General features: G+C 41.0%; 1 protein-coding gene across 1 annotated transcript in view; it reads left to right on the forward strand.

The window, feature by feature from the left end:
• LOC139108890 (uncharacterized) overlaps positions 1 to 17,509 on the forward strand; it is a 57,805-nt gene extending 40,296 nt beyond the window's left edge. Inside the window, exons 2-3 of the mRNA XM_070667545.1 lie at positions 6,251 to 6,482; positions 14,332 to 17,509. Of these exons, the coding sequence (XP_070523646.1) occupies positions 6,251 to 6,482; positions 14,332 to 14,660 (561 nt within the window). The 3' untranslated portion in view covers positions 14,661 to 17,509. The remainder of the gene's footprint in view (positions 1 to 6,250; positions 6,483 to 14,331) is intronic.
• Positions 17,510 to 19,047: the final 1,538 nt, after the last annotated feature.

Here is a 19,047-nt window from a genome sequence, read left to right on the forward strand (position 1 = left end):
GGGCCATTGGTGAATGATTAAGTAATTTGTTAAATATGTAAAAAGTCCGTAATGGGAGAATGAAAATTCATCGAGAGCGCCATTGTTCCCAACTATAATAGAAAGTCCGTGGGATCATAAATCATAGCCTTCTGCGCTATTTCGAGAGGGAAGTAATTAAAGTTAAATGATTCCACTAGCATATTGCGAGCGCGATTATTGCAAGAAATTTATAATGGCAGATAGATTCGAAGGGATAAGCGGCGGAGAGACCGTCGACGACTCGCCATCGGCCCTCACGTCGAGATGAAAAAGGGCCAACTGTCAACTGCGCCGTCCGGGGAGTATCGATTTAAATATAAAAACGATGCCGGCGGAAAGATATACGAGAGGCTTACGGTATCTTGACGGTCTTCTTCCTTTTTTCATTTTTAAGCTCGCCGCGCGCCGACGGGGCTGGGGTTTGTCCTACAGACGCAGGGGTTTGTCCCGTGAACCCCGAAACTCCTCTCTACGCCCTTAAGCCGCCCGTATTCTCGCACCTCCTTTGTACTTTGTCCGGCGCGTAAGAAACGTCCGCGGGTCGATTTATTTTCAACGGAGAGCCTTAAAGATATCGAGGAGAATAATAGAGGAAGATAAAAACAATACGTTCTGATATTCAGTCCTACTAAATATTTCATACAATCGACTACGAGAATTCGCAATTTCTACCCGTTATTACAATAATTCTACTTCCGGTGGGACTTCGGTAAATTTTACTTGGCGAGAAGAGATCGCGTAGAGTTTTTATTTTAAAGGAAGCTGTACTGTAATTAATCGCTCGGTATTCGAAAGCTAGGATCCTCGATGCTTCTCCTAACGAAATATAAACTCCGAATTAATGAAAGAATTGAGTTCGCTCGGCTAGGCGTTGCACCTGGATCTCCCCCCCTCCCCTCCCTTCCTCCCCCCGTACATAAAACTGCTACCGATAACGAGTCTATGTGCGCTCGAACGAGGTGCCGAATCGATGAGAGGCGAATTTCCGTGTTTTAATTAAATTCCTTTTGTAGAGACACTGCAATGTGACAATTTATTTTACACTCGACACTCCTCGCCGTGTAACCACCCTAGAGACGATTTACTTTCTATGTCGTATGACGTTGCCGCGTGTTCGCTATGGCTTTTAATATTGACAGTCACATCTGGTTTCGACGCTATCGGCTGCTCGAAAATTTCGACGACACGCAAAGGAAAATAACACCGAAAAGTGATACGCGAAAAATCGATCTCTGTAATTCCTAATAAACCGGACGGAGAGGAAACATCTTACGTTACGCTACACGTATGTTTTAACGCAATAGCGTGGCACGATAAACTGTATCATCGCCGTGAATGTTAAGAAACCCCGTTTTTCATTATCTGATACTCGGGGGAGATGCGCCACGTCGCCAAAAGTAGAATTTCATATCGCAGACGTCACCCCGTAAGAATTCAGCGTCCAGTGTCGCGCGCGGAATTTAATAAAGGCATAAATACAATAACGCGCCGCATATGGTTCCGGAAACGATCTCTCGCGGTTGTCCTTTTTTTTTCCTTTTTTTTTCTGTTCCGCCGCACTCCCATCCCAATTTGCGATCGCGCGCCGTCCCAGTTGACGCAATTTTTACCCGCTCGTCTCTCGTCCGTCGGTGATGCGTCGCGACGACGATCGTCGTCGAAAGTCGTAAAGATGCAAATGCAACGTCTCGTCGGAAGAGATTGCCAGCTGTCCCAAAACCGCCTGGAAACCCACCCGATGAATCCACCATCCCTCTTCAATACCGTCCCGAAAGCCACGTTCTCGTGGGAATCGTGAGTCGGACTCCTCAATTCGCAAATATGCATTACGAGAGGCGAAAGGGCAAGTATTTCGGAGACGGCTTGGAGGAGCGTATACCTTGCCCGGGGTATATTCTCGGGATATTTCTCGCATGAAGCTGGTAAGGTACAAGCTGCTGCCGCGACCAAGAGAGAGAGAGAGGCGAGAGAGAAGGTATTCGAAATGGAAGAGGAAATATACGAGCAGCAAACCGAGTTCGGCCAGTCGAATATATATTTGGATGGCTGGCCCACTCTTTCTCTTGTCGCGTGATCGATGAGGCAACCGAAACGAGGTTGGAGAACCCGGGGGAAAAAACACGCGTCACGTTCGCTCCCCCACTTTTATTTTTTTTTGTTCCTTCCTATTTCGGGAAATTACCCGCTATTAGCGTACGCGTACGGTAATTTACCTCGCTACTAATTACTGCAATATTCCCGTGAAAACGCTGACGTTCTCGTTACGATAGCGAATGCATAAGTCACGAAGCACGTCCGTGCCGGGTGTCCGGTAGTGTCTAATAAACGAAAATTTATCCCCGCGCGACTCGACGGTTTATTTGCCGGCAATTTTGCCCAACATCGTGTCGCCGCGTCCGGACAAAACGCATGCATGTTATTCGGCTTGTAATTATAATTCGCGAATTTGCGCAGGGCAAACTCGAGTTCATCGGTAATTTCTTGGACAGCGCGAATTATTACGGCGACAGTGTCCTATCCGCGGTGCGTATTATTAATTAACGTCGATGAAAAGGTTTGCCCCAAGTGCAGACATAAAATAAGCTTGACTCATAAAATAAAAAAAAAATAAAAAAATAAAAAAAAAAGAGATACATTAATTACTGCTATTAATTAACTGCGAAAGTTACATATTAAATATAAAAAAGAAGCACGGTCGTTTTTATAGGGTGTCTTTAAACGTACTTTTGCGCAAGTAGCGGAGATTTAGTTTGGCAATGCGTCGAGCTTAAAATCGCTGCGGCCTAGCGGCGGTTTTTATCCGATTTTATGCGGTGAATCTTCCTACGTGAAAAACTACTGGTTAAAATAAATGAACGTTAAATCTACTAAAGGGATATAAGATTATACGGAACACCGGGCTTTTAAAGCCTCGCGCGTGATTGTTAAACAATTTCACGTCGGTGATACGTTCAATTCGCAAAAAAAAAAAAAAAAGTATATTTATATTACGTTTGCATCGCGTCCGAAATGCCACGATGAATGTACCAGTTCATCCGGCAAATAATGTGATTTGTCGTATCCGGACGGAATTGAATTTTATAAGCGTAAAACTGAAAAATTGTTGCAGAAATAATATTGAAAAACCGATGAGTAAAATATAAAAAAAAAAAAAATAAAAATAAAATAAAAATAAAAAGCTAATAATATCGATGAAGTGCGCCAGAAATAGACCTATCGAAACAAATTAATATAAAGCATTCAATTAATTATAAGTATTTTTAATTTAAAAAGTAATTGGTTTCTCGCGGTATTTATTTAATTAAAAAGTTTTCGCTGTGCTTTTTAGACTTTTTAGCACTTTTGGCATTGTTATATTTTCGATTTATAATTTTCGACACTGTCTCTTTCACGAATCCTAATGTGTAACGACTAAGCGCAAGTTGCATTGGACTTTGATCATTAATTCAGTGGCTAATCGGAAGTACCCAAGGAGACACGTAATGTAATCGCATTACACGTAATAACGGCCGGACCGGCTGCTGAATATCAATTAAACTTTTCTAACTACTTTCGCAACTTGAATGAAGGCCTGTATCTTCTCGGGCATTGTCAGCGACATAAATTGCACGGCGAACGCGATGATGACGCGAGCTATCTATTGCGAGCGGCAGTTTCGTCTTTTTCAGGTTGATTAAACTTCCCTTAATTTTCGACATACGACTTTATCCCGGCATTGTATATGCGTTATTTATAAGACAGAATAATAAAGGAACTCGGCGAAGTTCATTATCGGGCGTGCATCCGGGTTTCTTAAGACTAGTAAGAAGCGACATAAAGACGGAGCCACAGAAGCTTATTTATACAAACTTCAACAACGTAGTCGGTATTTTTAAGACTAAAGAAAACTTGGCGCGGATCCTTCGCGGAGGATTAAAATTATCCGCGTTATCTTTTTCCGCTGCTATTTCTTGTACACCGAGTCATTATTCCGCGCGCAACTTGAGAATGGTGATAGCCGATGTTACATGACATAGAATATTAATTAGATGAATTTATAAGCGTTAAATTGATTTTTATACAAACTCTAATCTTTCGAAAAATTATGTGCACGATTACGTGTCGTTGCAGCTTCTGTTTTCCGTTCGACGTTATTTTCCGGCGGCACGTTTGTTAAAAATGAAATTGTTTGTCGAAGATAAATAATAAAAAAAATATATATAAAAAAAGAGAAATAGCACAATTGCAAATGAACGAGCCTGATTGCCCGAGCGACGAGATGCCCACGAAACGACAATTGAAAATTTTTTTTGCGGTCTATTCGGCAAAGGCCATATTTATTATCTCGTTAATTTTAATCCCCCGACCATGCTGTGTGACCCAGTATCACGTTCACCTCGACGACAATGATTTACGGCGCTTTTCCGGTACAATAAAGCCGGGGTGTGTACGCACATACGTACATGCACGGACGCAACACACGCGGATCGCGCGTATCTACTCGCTAGAAACAGGAACCGCGTCGATTTTTATTATTTTTCCCATTTCACTTGTATACGCACGGAGTGCCTCAGAAATACCGAACGACGTTTCCGGTGAAGGACTTTCGATCCGTAAAAATGCGGTGAAAATGCAAAGTGCAGCTTTCGAATAATTAACGATTGAGCGTGAAGGACTTTCGATAAATTCCCTCTCCATGTCCCTCCGTTTTGCCCTATTTCTTTTTTCAATTTTTTTTTTTCCTCTCTGGCAAATTTAAAAGGGAAAATAGACGGAAAAAGAAATTAATAAGCACGAATTTAATAAAGAACGCGCATTTTGCGTGTTCTGTGAATATCCGTGGAGCAACTGAAACGCGGAAACTCGCTGGGATCCCGAAAGTGAAGCAACTAAACGAACCTTCGCCGACCTCGGACCTTCGCAGGGATTATTATAGTCATTGTTAAACGAACTCTCCTTAGCCGGTTCCCGCGGGCAAAACTGAGTATCGTACCATCTGAGCTCAACAAGTTGATAATCTACATCACCGCAGTGCATCAACTTTGAACCTAAGCGCTTTCACTGGGTACATTAGCATCGTGCTTAACATAGACGAATTGAATAAACAGTTACCTATATTTGATACCTATATTTATGAGCGCGGTACACAATTTTACGCGTAAATTACACCGAAAGCCGAATCGAGATTTTCCCTTTATCCCGCAGATAACAAGACGGAATAAAACTTGCGCTTATTACGTGCCGGTAAAAGTTGGCCGCTGTGCTTTCTAAAGATCGTGTTTCTTTACAGAACAGCCGCGTTACGTGAGAAGGATCGTCAAGTTTAGCTTTCAGGGAATACCTTGCGACCGATTTTGCAGTTTTCGCTATTCGACGCCGTTGACGTGTAATCGAGTAGATGTTTGATCTTCCCGAGACTAGTTCTTTGTACGATTAATCATCGATTCCTCTAATCCAACTTATTTAATCGCATCAGTCAACATTACTAAAATCGATCATCTACTTTCCTTGATAATATCCGCGATTTAATATTACGCTCTACGATTATTTCCTCCCTGTTATTTATCACGAGGCCAATAAAACAAAAAGTCGCCAAGTTGCGGGATCGACCGGCACTTTAGATAATAAAAGATAAATCTGACAAATAAACAGCACACAGATTATTATTAAGCGGGCTTTTAATATTACGCAATCCGATTAGAGCAAGATTTTCACGGAGGTATAAAATTAAAACGATCGAGCCGAAAAAATAGGAGCGCATTATGCCGATTGAGAGATTCGGCGGTTCTTCGGCTCTTCACGATATTATTTCCTCCGGACATAATCACTAACGGTAGCGCGGCCAATAAATCGCCCGTAATTTGCTTTAAGCTCCTCACGGAATTATCTATACCTACTTTCGCCAAAGTTGTTGGATTACTCCCTGAATCGACTCTCTCGCGCAACACTTGGTGTCTCTGCACTTTCCTCCGTCTTTAAGTTCTTTGACCGCTTCAGAACTAATTTTCCCCGAACGAGAAATTAATTTTCTTTTTTTTTATTCTTTTTCTTTGCAATTTTTCAACTAATCTTTTTTTTTCAATTTTTTTTTTAATATTTCAGAAAATGAAACTTTAAGACAAAATCCTGTTTACAAAAAGATATCGAACGATAAATGCCTTGTTATCTATTTAATGTATAGTATATGTATATGATTTTCTTGTTCCAGAAATTATTCAAGTCGATTTTACGAAGACGTTTTATTTTACAGATAATGGGCAAATGGTACGTCGTCGAAGTTTTGGAACACAGACTGGACCTCACGAAATCAGTGAGCGGCTCGTACGTTGTCGACTCCTGTCCGATCGTGAAGTTAAGGCCGTTAGATAACGCTGCCCTGAGATTATTATGGACCGAGGAGTCTGGGAACGTGGAATACTTTTTCCGGATACCGGATGTCTCCAGGAAAAAGGGCGTTTGGCGAACCATGGTTTCGCAGAACGGTAAGATTACGTTTCACGCGCTTAAACTATAATTAATCATTCCCAATTTCCACGTAACTTCAGTTCAAATATTTTTTCCCTGATCTCGAATCTATTTTCGTCGTTTTCGCATCTCAAAAAGCCGTGTTTAATCGAATAAAATTTATTGTTACGCTTTTACAAGATGATTCTCTCATTTGGCTCACTTCGATGCCACGAGAGTAAGTGTCCGCTTACTTTTTATTATTTTTCCCCACGTAATATATTTTATTACTACAACGCATTATAAAAAAAAATTATACGACTCACCGATTTCTGCACGGGGGTCGGCGAAGTTGAAGATGCCGCCGGTGTCTGTAACAGAAAATTGATAATGTCAAATATTTCTAAATTGAAAATTATTACTGATGATAATAAATTGCAAAAATAAAAACAATTAATTTTTAATATGGCATTAGTAGCAGTCTGGTTACGATAATAATTCAACAACGGTGTAATTGAATTAACGAGTAAACGATGGCTGTTCTCGGTTAGAATACGTAAATTAATATTGAAACTGAACGAATTAACTATTAACGGTGCGCAAATTAATGCGTTTGTATACGTTTGATATCCACGCAACCTTGTAAACTAGAACCTAATGCAAAAACGTATTTGTATAAGGTGCAATTGCACAAAATGTGCCCGGCGATTAATAACTGTTTGGTGAAATTGGAGTAACACGATTTCAGGTTCTAACTGCTTGTGAACAAAATCGATCAAAATTGCGGGTGTGTGGGTGGGACTTTGCCTCTCCACATCTTAATCGAATCTCTTAGCATTCCGCTTTTCTCGATGAGTTCTAAAGTATCCGAACCATTCCAATTATAAGACGAGTTACGGCTCTTATTGCGATTGATTTTCCATGTTATACAGTTAGCCGAATTAAGAAACCTTTCGCGATAAAACTGGGAGTCTTAATTTTTCAATCACTCTCATGCAGCGTCTCTCCTAATCGATCTTCCTCCGAGTGTCTCTTTAGAGACTGAGAAGTTCGAGTTGGGGACATTTTAAAATTTCCCCTCCCCAAAAAAAAAAAAAAGATTATTAATCTTTGTAAAACGCACAACGCAATTTTATCGTACAATTTACAATATTTCTACATTTCGAACAATTTCGTGCGAATAAGCGAAATTAAAACCCGTCTGAAGTTCTCAATTTATCTTAACCAAAAGCAAAAACGTATTGTGTTTTTTGCACGTCTCGCATTATTATTCTCTCTATTTTTTACTCTAAATTTTATCGATCTACCGATAGAAACAGAAATAATTTAAAGTAAGAAATAAATTCGTTAATAAAAAAATGATAATTGGAATCGTCGTTTCGCGAGAAGCTTCTCCGTTTCCACGAGAAGCGACATATATCCTATCCAGGGTGCAAACTTCGGCGCAGAGTTTAAAGTTCTTTCGAGAGTGATTATCATAAGCCAGTCCGAATAACCGATCACGCCGCATTTGCCGGACGGGTGGTCGAAAGTTTCGGGGACAACTTCTCGCGGAGGGTAAATTGGATTAACGATTCGGCCGGGTTGATCACGCCCAAAGTTGCATCGGCATTAGGAACGTGCCATTAGGCGAGCGGCTCTTAAGACAGATATGCGCTTTGAATGGATCGTCAAACGAAGACAAGAATTTGCGACGAACAGGCGTCTCTCCATCACAAAAGAATCAATTGGAATTTATTCGCATCGCAAAAAAAAAAAGAATAAAATAAAATAACTTCAATATAAAACAAGTGAAAAGAAAGACTCCGAGGCAATGTGTTGCATAAGGAAAAAAAAGGACTCTGTGCTTCAAACGAAGTCTTCTTGTGTATAAAATTCTTGATCAATTCTGAATTATATTCAAAGTTAATTGGCAATTATAATTGTGACGATAAAAATACAAGAGAATTAATTTTGACACAATGGAAAAGTGAAAACCAGAATGAAACAATGTAGTGATACTATAATATTAATAAACGTACTGCGATAAATTAATATTAATTACGGTAGAATACAGTGGAAATGGAAAATCCAAACGACGAAGTTGGTTATTTAGCTGTTTGATATGCGGCTTGATTGATGACAGAAATAAAGATCTCGACAAGAGAAGAGATACGAGATTAAATTAGTCCGACGAATCTGTTTGGCTGGCTGGATAGTTTCTTGAACTCCGATCTCTTTATTATGTTTGCGTCCATCGGCGGATTAAAAGCGTAGATTAAAAAGTTCGTTCAACAAAAAGCAGAACGCTGATTCCTATGATTCGAAACGGAAGGTAAAAGTGATCATGAACGATCCGCGGAGATTCATTACCGTTATGTTAGTCAAGAGATAAAAATCTACGAGGCATCTTAGACATCTATTTCCTTTAAACGTAGTATATGTCTAAGTTTCTATAAACCTTCTGACCAAATTGAAGTTGATAAAATCGTTGTGCAGTACATTGAAGAAAATGTCGATTATCTGGATCGAGTTAAGGGATTCGATATAGTTGTTATCCGCGCAAAACGTTCGGATAAGGGAAGACGTAAAACGAGATATCAAACAAAGAAATGCTTCCCAGACGGAGCGAACGATCGCGTATCAATGTAGTGCGCCCGGGACGCGATTCGCCATCGGCAATTAAAATCCCAAGACCACGTCGCCTAACGATCTTAATGAATTCGTGGGGATCGTCCGTGTGATTATCGGTTAACCGTCAGTTGAGCCGGGATAGGATTCAGCCGTCGTAAGCCGGCGAAGTCGAGGCATCCAATTACGACTGCCGGCTGTCGAGGAATGACGGGGAACGCGGAGAATTCGTCGCGAGGTGCTCCTCCGAGGAAAAAGCGCCCGTCGACGCGGAAAATAATTTTTCAAAAGTCGCACGGCCATCTGCTCTTTCTAATTTCTTTCCGGCCGATTCTGCAAGTTCCATCCCTTTCTTATTCGACCCTCTTCCGGCGAACAACCACTCCGCCGAATAGCTTGTCCGATGCTATTCTTCGCTATCGGCCAACAGCAAATACGGGATCTCGTATAATGGCGATCTGAGCAGACGCGGAACGTAATGCGGATTGAGGTCTTCCCGGGATTTCGTTTCAGTTCTGCCTGCCCGCCGGGGTATACTAATCCGAAAACCGAAAACGATCTGAACTACTACCGCGGGATAATATGCCGCATCGCGAAACTGCAAAAGTATATATATATATTCCCGCCGATTGATGCACGGCCGTTGTTTGTGAAACTTTCAGGACAGCCACCAAGTTCGCTCCTACACTAATCTCCTCGCGAATGAATCTTCATTCGAGAAGACGATGCTTCGGTGAAATGAACAACTCTCATGGATCTTTAAGAAGGGAAAATTAACCGAGACTGCTCTTAAAAAAAAATTAAATAAAATAAAACAAATACCCGTTGCTTACAATTTATATTCAATGACGAAAGTGTTTTAATAAAATTAAAAAGAAAAAAAAATTAATTAATTTTAATGTTCCTCCACGTATATTAGGTTCAATAAATTTTTATGTACGGTAATTTTTAAGTAAGTGTTCAAACGTAGAAACTACATATCTTGATCGATCCGGAATTGATCCTTCGTTAGCGAAATTTAATTGATCGTAAACTTTCTTTGGAACAAAAGTGATAATTATCGCTTCCGGGCTAAAAATTTATTTCGATTAAATTACTAGAGAACATTTTTTAATTACGTTTTGTGTCAGAAAGTTCTCGTTAAACCCAATTTTGACCCAGTATTTCAATATCGAGACGCCAGAAAAATTCCGGCGTAATAGAATTCCTGAGAAATATCTTTCTATATTAGAGTAAAAGAGACGGAGAGAGAATTCTATACATTTTTGATTGCGTGCGCGAAAGTGACAATTGATTATTTTACCTACATAAATATGAGCACAGCAAAAAAATACGCACCAATGTATATACGTGCGAGCAATTAAATTTATTCTGTGGTTAATTAAATTTCGAGACAACAACGCCGGATAAAAGGTAATAAAAAATAAACATTAAATATCTCTCCGACTAAACAATGGGCTTTTAAACTCTAAATATAATTTTAACTCGTGCAAAATTTTGAAATTACACATATCTTGCATATCTTGCCGAGTGAAATTGCACTCGCGCTCGTATACACATCCGCGCGTACGTACGCGCGCATAATCAAGGTAATCAAATACGTTTGATTACACACGAATATAAGAGAGGCGGTCTCGCGCCCCGCGAGATTTTCTTAACGCGAAATAGAGAAACGCACACGGTCAAAGGCCACTTTTTTCATCGGCGCGGCACAAGCCGACTTTATTACAAAAAGTTAAATCAATTTCGCGCATTAACCGGTCCTTGAGCCGGAGAAGCACGAAGATTCGCTCGCGAGTGTTTTTGCCATTTTATAGACGACGCGAAATGAAAACTTTACTCCGACATCTTCTCTCTTACCAAATTTAACTTCACTCCCCCCGTCTCTCTCCCTCCCCTCCCCCTCGACTTTGGCCGGAAAATCTCATCAGAGCTGCAGCTGCCGTACTTTAGACGCTAAAAACGAAGATCCGGGCCAGTTTTTCGCGATGGAATTCATAATTCTCGCGCCGCCTACTTGGCGGCTACTGGACGCGACGGTTGACGAGACGATGAAGAGACTCTTGGGAGAGAACTAATATATGGATGTAAGTGCCGCCTACCCGGAGATCTAACCGCGGTCGGAACAACTTCACGGAGAAGATAAAGACCTCTTATCCTTATACGCGACCGACCTAGTTTTCAAACTCGCAAACGCGCGGCGTTAACCTTTTTTTAAAGCTACGCTGGAAGCAAGAAGATGCACCCGTAAAATTGCTAACATATTAAAAAGTCCCGAAAGATTTTTAGCTTGAGCAAAATAACGTTCGAGAAAAATTAATTTAATTTACGTAATAAAACTTCCCTTTTTTTTTTTTTTTTTTTTTTAAGTATTGATTTTTCGAAAGCCAACAAAAATTATACATAACATTTACAACTTTAGAGAAAGAGGGAGGAACATAATCATTAGGTTAATCGGTTAATTGGTTTGCTTGTTAATATACGATTGCTCGGTTGTTAGTAAAATGTACCGCTTAGCTGTTAATTTATAATTGTTTACATGCGGGCGGAGAGAGGTAAATTGCAATCCATCGCTTCCACCGCTCAATTTCAAGTGGTAATATACATAGTGGTAGTTAGCAAAATGTAATGATAGTGTTGGTCTATGGGAGCGAATTTGAATATACTGATCGGAATAACGGTACCGACTGAAGCGATTACGTTGCAGATATATGCACCGCGTATGATGTAAACAGTCGCATTTCCATTGTGATTTTAATATAATTTCGGCTTTGGCGCAATCGAGAAGAACCCGACTAGGTAGCCAATCTAATCGCAGTCACGTAATTACAGCTCGTGTCAGGACGCACTTTCGATTTTGTTGCCCGCGCGGTTGTTCACGTCACTTTGCTTAATCACCGGAACGATCTATTCGCAGTAAATGTCAATCGTAATCGTTTCATTGAACCGACATTTCAATGAATTGTCGCCGGCAGTATTTTGTGACAAAGATCGATACGTTATGTATCTACATAAAAACGGCGTCGCTATTCGATAAATCTTTTTGTTTTTTTTTTTGAATTCTAAACGACGTATTAAAAATATCACTTGTAGACGTTCTTAAAAAATATAAAAATATTGAAAAACTGTGTAAATAGAATCGTGCTTATTTTTTTTTTCTTTAAAAAAATTATCCGCGGAAGCTATCAAAGATTAAAAAAGAAAAAAAAATTAAAAATTAACAATAAATCCGGTAGAAATAGATTCTCTTTTCTCTGTACACGAATTTAGTTGGAAACGTAACAGATGCTTCTAAATGCCGGCATTAGAGTGCTACCTCCAGTGAAATATTTCCGACGTCGCGCGATGATCCTGCGAAATGTGGAATGCATATGCATCGCTTATGGTCGCTGCACATTGCGCATATAGATTGTACGTACACGTGCTTGCCGTCTCGTCTCCGTATATTTCCCTTCATAACGTTAAGTGCGTTCTCAACTACGTAATGAGCCGTAATATTGCGTATTTCCACGGCGCACTCGTATACTTCGCATCGTCACGAGTGGTCGTCGAATCCCGTCTCAACTGCGTCAACAAGTGGAATGATAATCGAATCATTGCAATTCTGATTACGCATCGCGTACATCGCGTTTCCAAACAGCGGGTCGATTTATAAAAATTAAATTTATTTTAATTGCTCGCGCATAAACGCAAGAGACAATGCTCGATTCTAAATTCCTTCGTATCGTTCGCGCAAGTTAAACGGGTCGACACTTTGCGTGAAATACTAATCCGGTCGATTCACTTTAGATCGAACATTTTTGCAGATTAAACGTTACGCGCCGGTTGGAGTTTATATCTCAGGATTCGGCAGAGTGGTTGAAACTTACATTTGTCAAAGCCTCGACTTAGTCCATTAAACGTGTTCAGATAAAAGTGCCAAGCCCGTGATAAATGATACTAAATACAATGGTATTGCGCTACTATTTGTTACTGGCCGTAGAAGTTTCTAAAGGAAACACTTTGGTCTCTTTGTAATTTCGTGTTACTCGCATCAGCTTTTTTATTGCCTCGCAATGCTCGTACTCATTACCCGAGCTACTTAATCACTTCCCAAGTACTATAAGAAGATTAACTGAATTTGAAAGCTCATCGTCTGGTATATCGCACGGTGCCGTATATCATTTTCTATAATACCCTCATTTAAAGCGAATGATCAAAGTGTAATAGTTTTTAATATCGTTGGCACACTACGGTGCGCGCGCAATATGTAAAAAAATATTTGCGTCGCTGTCAAGCTTGGAAAAAAAATATTAAAAAAAAAGAAAAAAAATTATGCAAGGTAAAACGGTAACTTCGCAATACATTTTTATCACATTTTGTTTACGTTTCTACTAAAACACTGAATAAACTACCTCGCGGGTGCATTTTTCCTCTTTATAAAATTTTCTCAAAAATGTAACAGTGTCCAAATGTCTTTTCTCGCCTATTACATATGCACGCACATTACATATATTTGTATGTAATATCGTGACGCGTATCTACGTGAACATTGTATATAGGTGAAGTATATAATGCTTCGCCTCCTCGCCGTATCAGTAAAGACAGGAAATTGGAAAGTCAAGCTTTCGCTGCTTGCTCGATCCTTCTTTATTGTCGCGCTTTCCTATCCTGACAATATCTGAGATACCTAGTTCGAAAAGCTTTACAGGCTGAAGAGTTTCATCTATCATCCTCGTCATTAATGTCGTGCGTGTTGAATTTATCGAACTGGCTTTAATTATCAGATAAATTTCACCGGACACGTCTGAGAACTCTTGTTCGAATGTTGTTAAAAATATTTGTGTAAAGAAAAAAAATTTATTTCTTTAATAAGAATCTGTAAGCGGTCGGTTTAAATTTCGTCAGTTTTTATCTTTCATATCACGACAAGTTATTTTCACGTGAAACAAAAATCCGCGAGTACAAAGTGTCCCGCTTCCACTACCGTGCCCTTCTTCCCATTTCACTCAAGAGCGTTCCACGTGAAGATAAAACTACTTCGTAAAAATAGACTTGTCGTCGACAGACATTTATTTCTGCAGTCGCGACAGTTCCGTTTGTACAAGAGATTCTACTTCATGCAGCGGACGGAAGCCGGCGCGAAAAGCCGGGGCAGGAAATTCGATAGGGAGGCCTCTCTCCCGCATAACCTCTCTCGTCTTCCCCTCCTCGCCCCCCTCCCCCTCCCCCCTTTCCCTAACCAAGCGTATTGCGTCCCTTTACTTTTTCTAACCTGGCTGCTGATTTAATTTGCAGGTACCTTAACGGAGAAGCAGAATTACATGCAGTTCTTCGGCAGCGTGCACGTAATGAAAGCTGTTGCCTCGGACATGGTGTTGACTTTCTGCTCCCGGAATCCCAACAATCAGCTCTATTCTCTACTACTGTCGCGCGAGCACATTCTGCCGAAGAGCGACAAACGGGGCGTTCACAAACTCCTGGAACGCCGCAAGCTGAACCTCGTCAGCATCCGCGAGACTTGCGTGAACGGCGCCGCCGGATCCAGGCGGGGCGCGCTCGATCTCGTTGCCTGGGCGATCCTCGTCGGCCTCCTCACGTCGGGCGTCCTCAGATCATGGCAATAGTGAAATTAAACGGACGATCGATCGATCTCGAGACGCCCAGATCGCCAGATCGCGCCCCGACTGTGTCACTCCGTCTCAGACTAATTAACGCGATTATGCTAACACTTTGGATGCTGCCGCGCGAATAATCTTAGAGAACGTTACGCCGGGTTACGGAAATCCGTCGACGTGCACTCGACGTTACACGTGTTACATTAGTTACGTGTAAAATATCCGTTGCGTCGAATTAAATAGTAATTTTCACGTCGCAGCTTTCCGTGCAATTTAAATTCTCACGGAAGAATTTTCAATTACGGGACTAAACTCTCTTTTCTAAATTTATATTACGACTTATTACGCTATTATAAGCCATTTCAACCAACAGGTTGGTTCAATGAACGGATACCAAAAGAACGGTGCCAGTATGTTCCAGTAAAATAAATGATTGTTAAACACATTAATATTAATAAAATTTAACTTGAGATAAATTTCAAAAAAAATTTCTCATTGTAATTTAATTCTACACGGGGCAATTAATAAGCTCTAGTCACTGTACTATTTTTTTTTTCTTTTTTTTTAATCTTTCATATAACTTTCAGCGTATCATCCACACGAGTCAGTTTTTAGCGAAACGAGAGACTTGCATCCAAGGGGTTAAAATTATACCGCACGGCGACGGACGCTCGATCATTGACATCGAAGGTTCCTTCTGCAATTAACTTAACGCCATCGCGCACAGTCGGTCGACATCGCGGGGACGGGGGGTTGCGATTTAGATCCGCGGCGTGCCCGGTCTCAGGTAATCGCACGGAAAGGACGAATCGCGCAGACGGGATCAGCGATTCGGTGGCTCCGAGACGGCGACTTTTAAGGGGGATCGAATCGCAAGGAGCACAGCGAGATTGAGTGCGGAAGGAGCATCGATATCATCTGCGATTCCCATGCGGAGGGGCTTCCTCTGTTTTATCCTCTTATAGATCCCCCGGATTCGCCGGTCACTCGAATATTTCCCGACGAACGTCTTCGCCGTCGCTTGTTCCCTCGCCGAGAATGAATTACCCATTAGGCGATTTTTCTTACGCCCCCTCGCCAACCCCGTCTTACGTTATCGCGGACTGCTCGCGGACATCTCGCTCCTCGCCGTTCCACACGGTTTTTAATCAAGGACCCTTTGTAGCGCGAGCAAAAAGTTCACCGGGGAACAAAGCGCGCGTACCACGGGGGAAGGGGAGGGGGGTTATTCTTTTCCGTGGTATGTCTTCGAGTCGCCAACGTATCTTCTCTCGCAACGAATTCGCTAAACGAGGTGATTTTGCATCGATTCTTGTTAAAAGTCGCCTTTTTATTTCTTTTTTTTTTATTCTATTTGGCACGTTTGCAACTGTATTAGGAGAATAATTATTTCTGGGCTAATTATCTTACTTTTTGCACGTAATAATGTTCCTTATTATGCGGACGGAAGTTTTCGCGAGCGGCACTCGTCGTGAGAATTCGGGAAGAAAAAAGAAAGAAGCGCTCTCGAAGTTTCGGCAAAGTTGTTAAAATCACTTTGTGCTGCGACGTGGTCCCCTCCCTCTCCCCCCCCTTCCTCTTTAATGGTGCAAATCCCAACGAAATCCGTAACAGAGGGAATGCAGGAATGACGGAACATCAGAATCTCTTCCGCGAGAGAGCCGCGTCGGGGATTTTCCACAAATACTTTTCCGATATCCGCGGGACGCGCATCCGTTTGGCGCATCTTTTAACATCCCTTTGACCACGATGAGGGAGATGTACGAGCCGTTCTCTCTCCGTCCCCCTGTTCTTTTCCTTCAATACTCGTCCGTCAGAAAAGTTCCTTCGAATTGCCTTATCGCGGAGAACATCTCGATGCCCGACCCGCGGTCCCAACGATAAGAGCGCGGATTACGACGAACGGGAGGGGGGAGGGGGCGCGGTTGAGAAATGGAAGTGCGGGGCCAAGAAGTATCTGCATTCTTGTGTGTCTCCATCAAATAGGCAAAGAGACGGCAAGAACGAGAAAACGAGAGAGAGAGAGTGGATGAGGTATGCTCTCGACGATGTCGAGTTCCACTGATGCGGCAACCTCATGTAGATTGCGGAACTGTCTGAACGGCGATAATGCCGCGGGAAGAAGCTCCCCTCCGAGATTTGCTCTCTCGCCTTTTTCGAGGATCTCTGTATACGGGGTGCTCTCGGGAGCGAGACCGATCGCGGTAAGTGGTCACTACTGAGTACTCGGTCCTGTATTTTCAATAGCAGCGGGAAAAGCCGCGGTTCGCGGTAAAACGTTGCCTACGTATAAAATTAAATCCCCGTTGACTTATGATATTAATTTATTTACGCAGTGTTTCTCTCGTAAGAAATAAAGCTGATAAAAATATATTTTAATCTCTATTTATCACGCGACGGAAAATTCGCAGTTACCTTTCAAAAGACTATTTACAATTGCTTTTTTATTATCGCGCTTGAGATATATAACGTAATAGATTCTTTTTTACAGAGCCGGGTAAATACTGTATAAATCCAACGCTCGTAAAGTCTTTTCCGAGACACCCTGTATTACCTGGCCCGGGTCACGTACAGCTCGCGAGTGTCGCGACGTCGTCGCGACGTCGGCGTCGTTCTGTGTTTCGCTTTGCGCCGCGTAACGAAATCACCAAAATCTCCGTGCTCGCGCCTGGAATTTTCAAACGACTACGCAGCAAATGGATAACCACCCAAATTTTTCAAGAGACTGTCCCGGCGATCATTGACTCGCCAGCCCGATCGGAATCGAACGAACAACCGCGCAAATCGAGTCTTTTGCACGATTATCAAATTAATATCACATTTGGGATAAAGATAAATAAGAAAAAAAAAAAAAAGAATTTATATGACGACCACCAATAGCTTTCACTGTCGAATTTTTATACATCTTTCAATGTTTTTAACGTTTAAAGCGAGAGGTAGTATACCGTGTTGGAATTTCTACACGCGCTTTATCGAAAAATCGATGTTTATGGATATCACTTGAGACCGGTCCAACGTTGCGCATATTTACGATAAGTAATTGTAATTTTGGCTAAAGTTCCGAAAAGGTTTCCACTCCCCAATTCTGACATCAAATTTTGTAACAACGTTCACCCCGATAAGATAAAAAACCGAACTATTATTTTCACTGCGAAACAATCTTTAACATACGATCTCACGCATTAATAAAAATTGAAACCAGAGATAAGCGTAAAAAAAAAATATTTTCTCTTTTATTCATTGCACGAATGGATTTAGAATAATTTCGAGATTATCAACGCTTTTCGGAACTTCGCTCGTAATTTTAAGCAAAGGATCTAAGTGTTCAATTTAAATGAATCGATGCGATTGCCGCGAGCCGCATAAGCAATGTCTGTTTTTCAAAGGGAAAAAAAGATTCGGTCGCGATCAGAATTTTATTCTCCGAAGTAACCGGATGCTATACTTGATTAATCGAATCACGACGTTTTCTTCCCGCGTCCTTTTCACGGAATAAAATACTGTCTGCGATTGACTTTTAAAAAAGATTTGATTTATGCGGCTCCCAATCGCATCAATGCAAATAATCACGCGGTACACGAATGATTCGTGTCTCTGGAGGAAAAAAAAAAAAAAAAGAAAAAAAAAGAAAAAAAAAAGGGAACGAAATCGATCGCCGTTCTTCCGTATGAGCTCGAGACACGACGAACAGAGATGCATGCCGTGCGTGTTACCGGATGTTAGAGAATGTAAAATGACAATAGGTTTCAGCGGTGAAGCTGATTCTGCGAGGATGGATAGGCGCAGCGAATTGCCGAATGTTTAAAAGTCTAAACTAACGAGCTAAATATCGTACGTGGGGGAAGTGATGATGTACCGTGACGATTTCACGTTCAATCTGCAATTCTCGAGTGTTTTCTCTACAGTCGTCTAGGATTAAGAACGTCGGTTATCTGATAAGCTACGAACGTAATAAAAATACGTAACTCTTAGCGTCTCTGTTGCGTGCGACACGAATTTCATTGTTAATTATTAAGTGCCATTATTTTTCCGATTGACTAAATTGATGTACAATCGTAAAATTATATAAACTGTATGTGTGAAGAGAGAGGGGGAAAAAGAAAGGGAAAAAAAAAATAGCTTACTTCAACCGCGAGTAATAACTCTGGAATAGCACGAGATAATAATTTCGCTTTGAAATATAAAGTGCTACTCGAAATACAATAATTATATTTATCATTTTGTTAATTGTTTTATATATATATCTCTATGAAGTGAACTTATTATTGATTATCGGGATACCGTTATTACTAGAAAGTCTATTATAAAATAATAGTAGTTGTTAAAATAATCATATTTATATATATATAAAATGCCGTAAAGATATAATAATTATTGATCGAGTAATACCAAGTGA

The sequence above is a fragment of the Cardiocondyla obscurior genome, linkage group LG16, assembly GCF_019399895.1.
Source record: "Cardiocondyla obscurior isolate alpha-2009 linkage group LG16, Cobs3.1, whole genome shotgun sequence".
In the NCBI taxonomy this organism is placed as follows: domain Eukaryota; kingdom Metazoa; phylum Arthropoda; class Insecta; order Hymenoptera; family Formicidae; genus Cardiocondyla; species Cardiocondyla obscurior.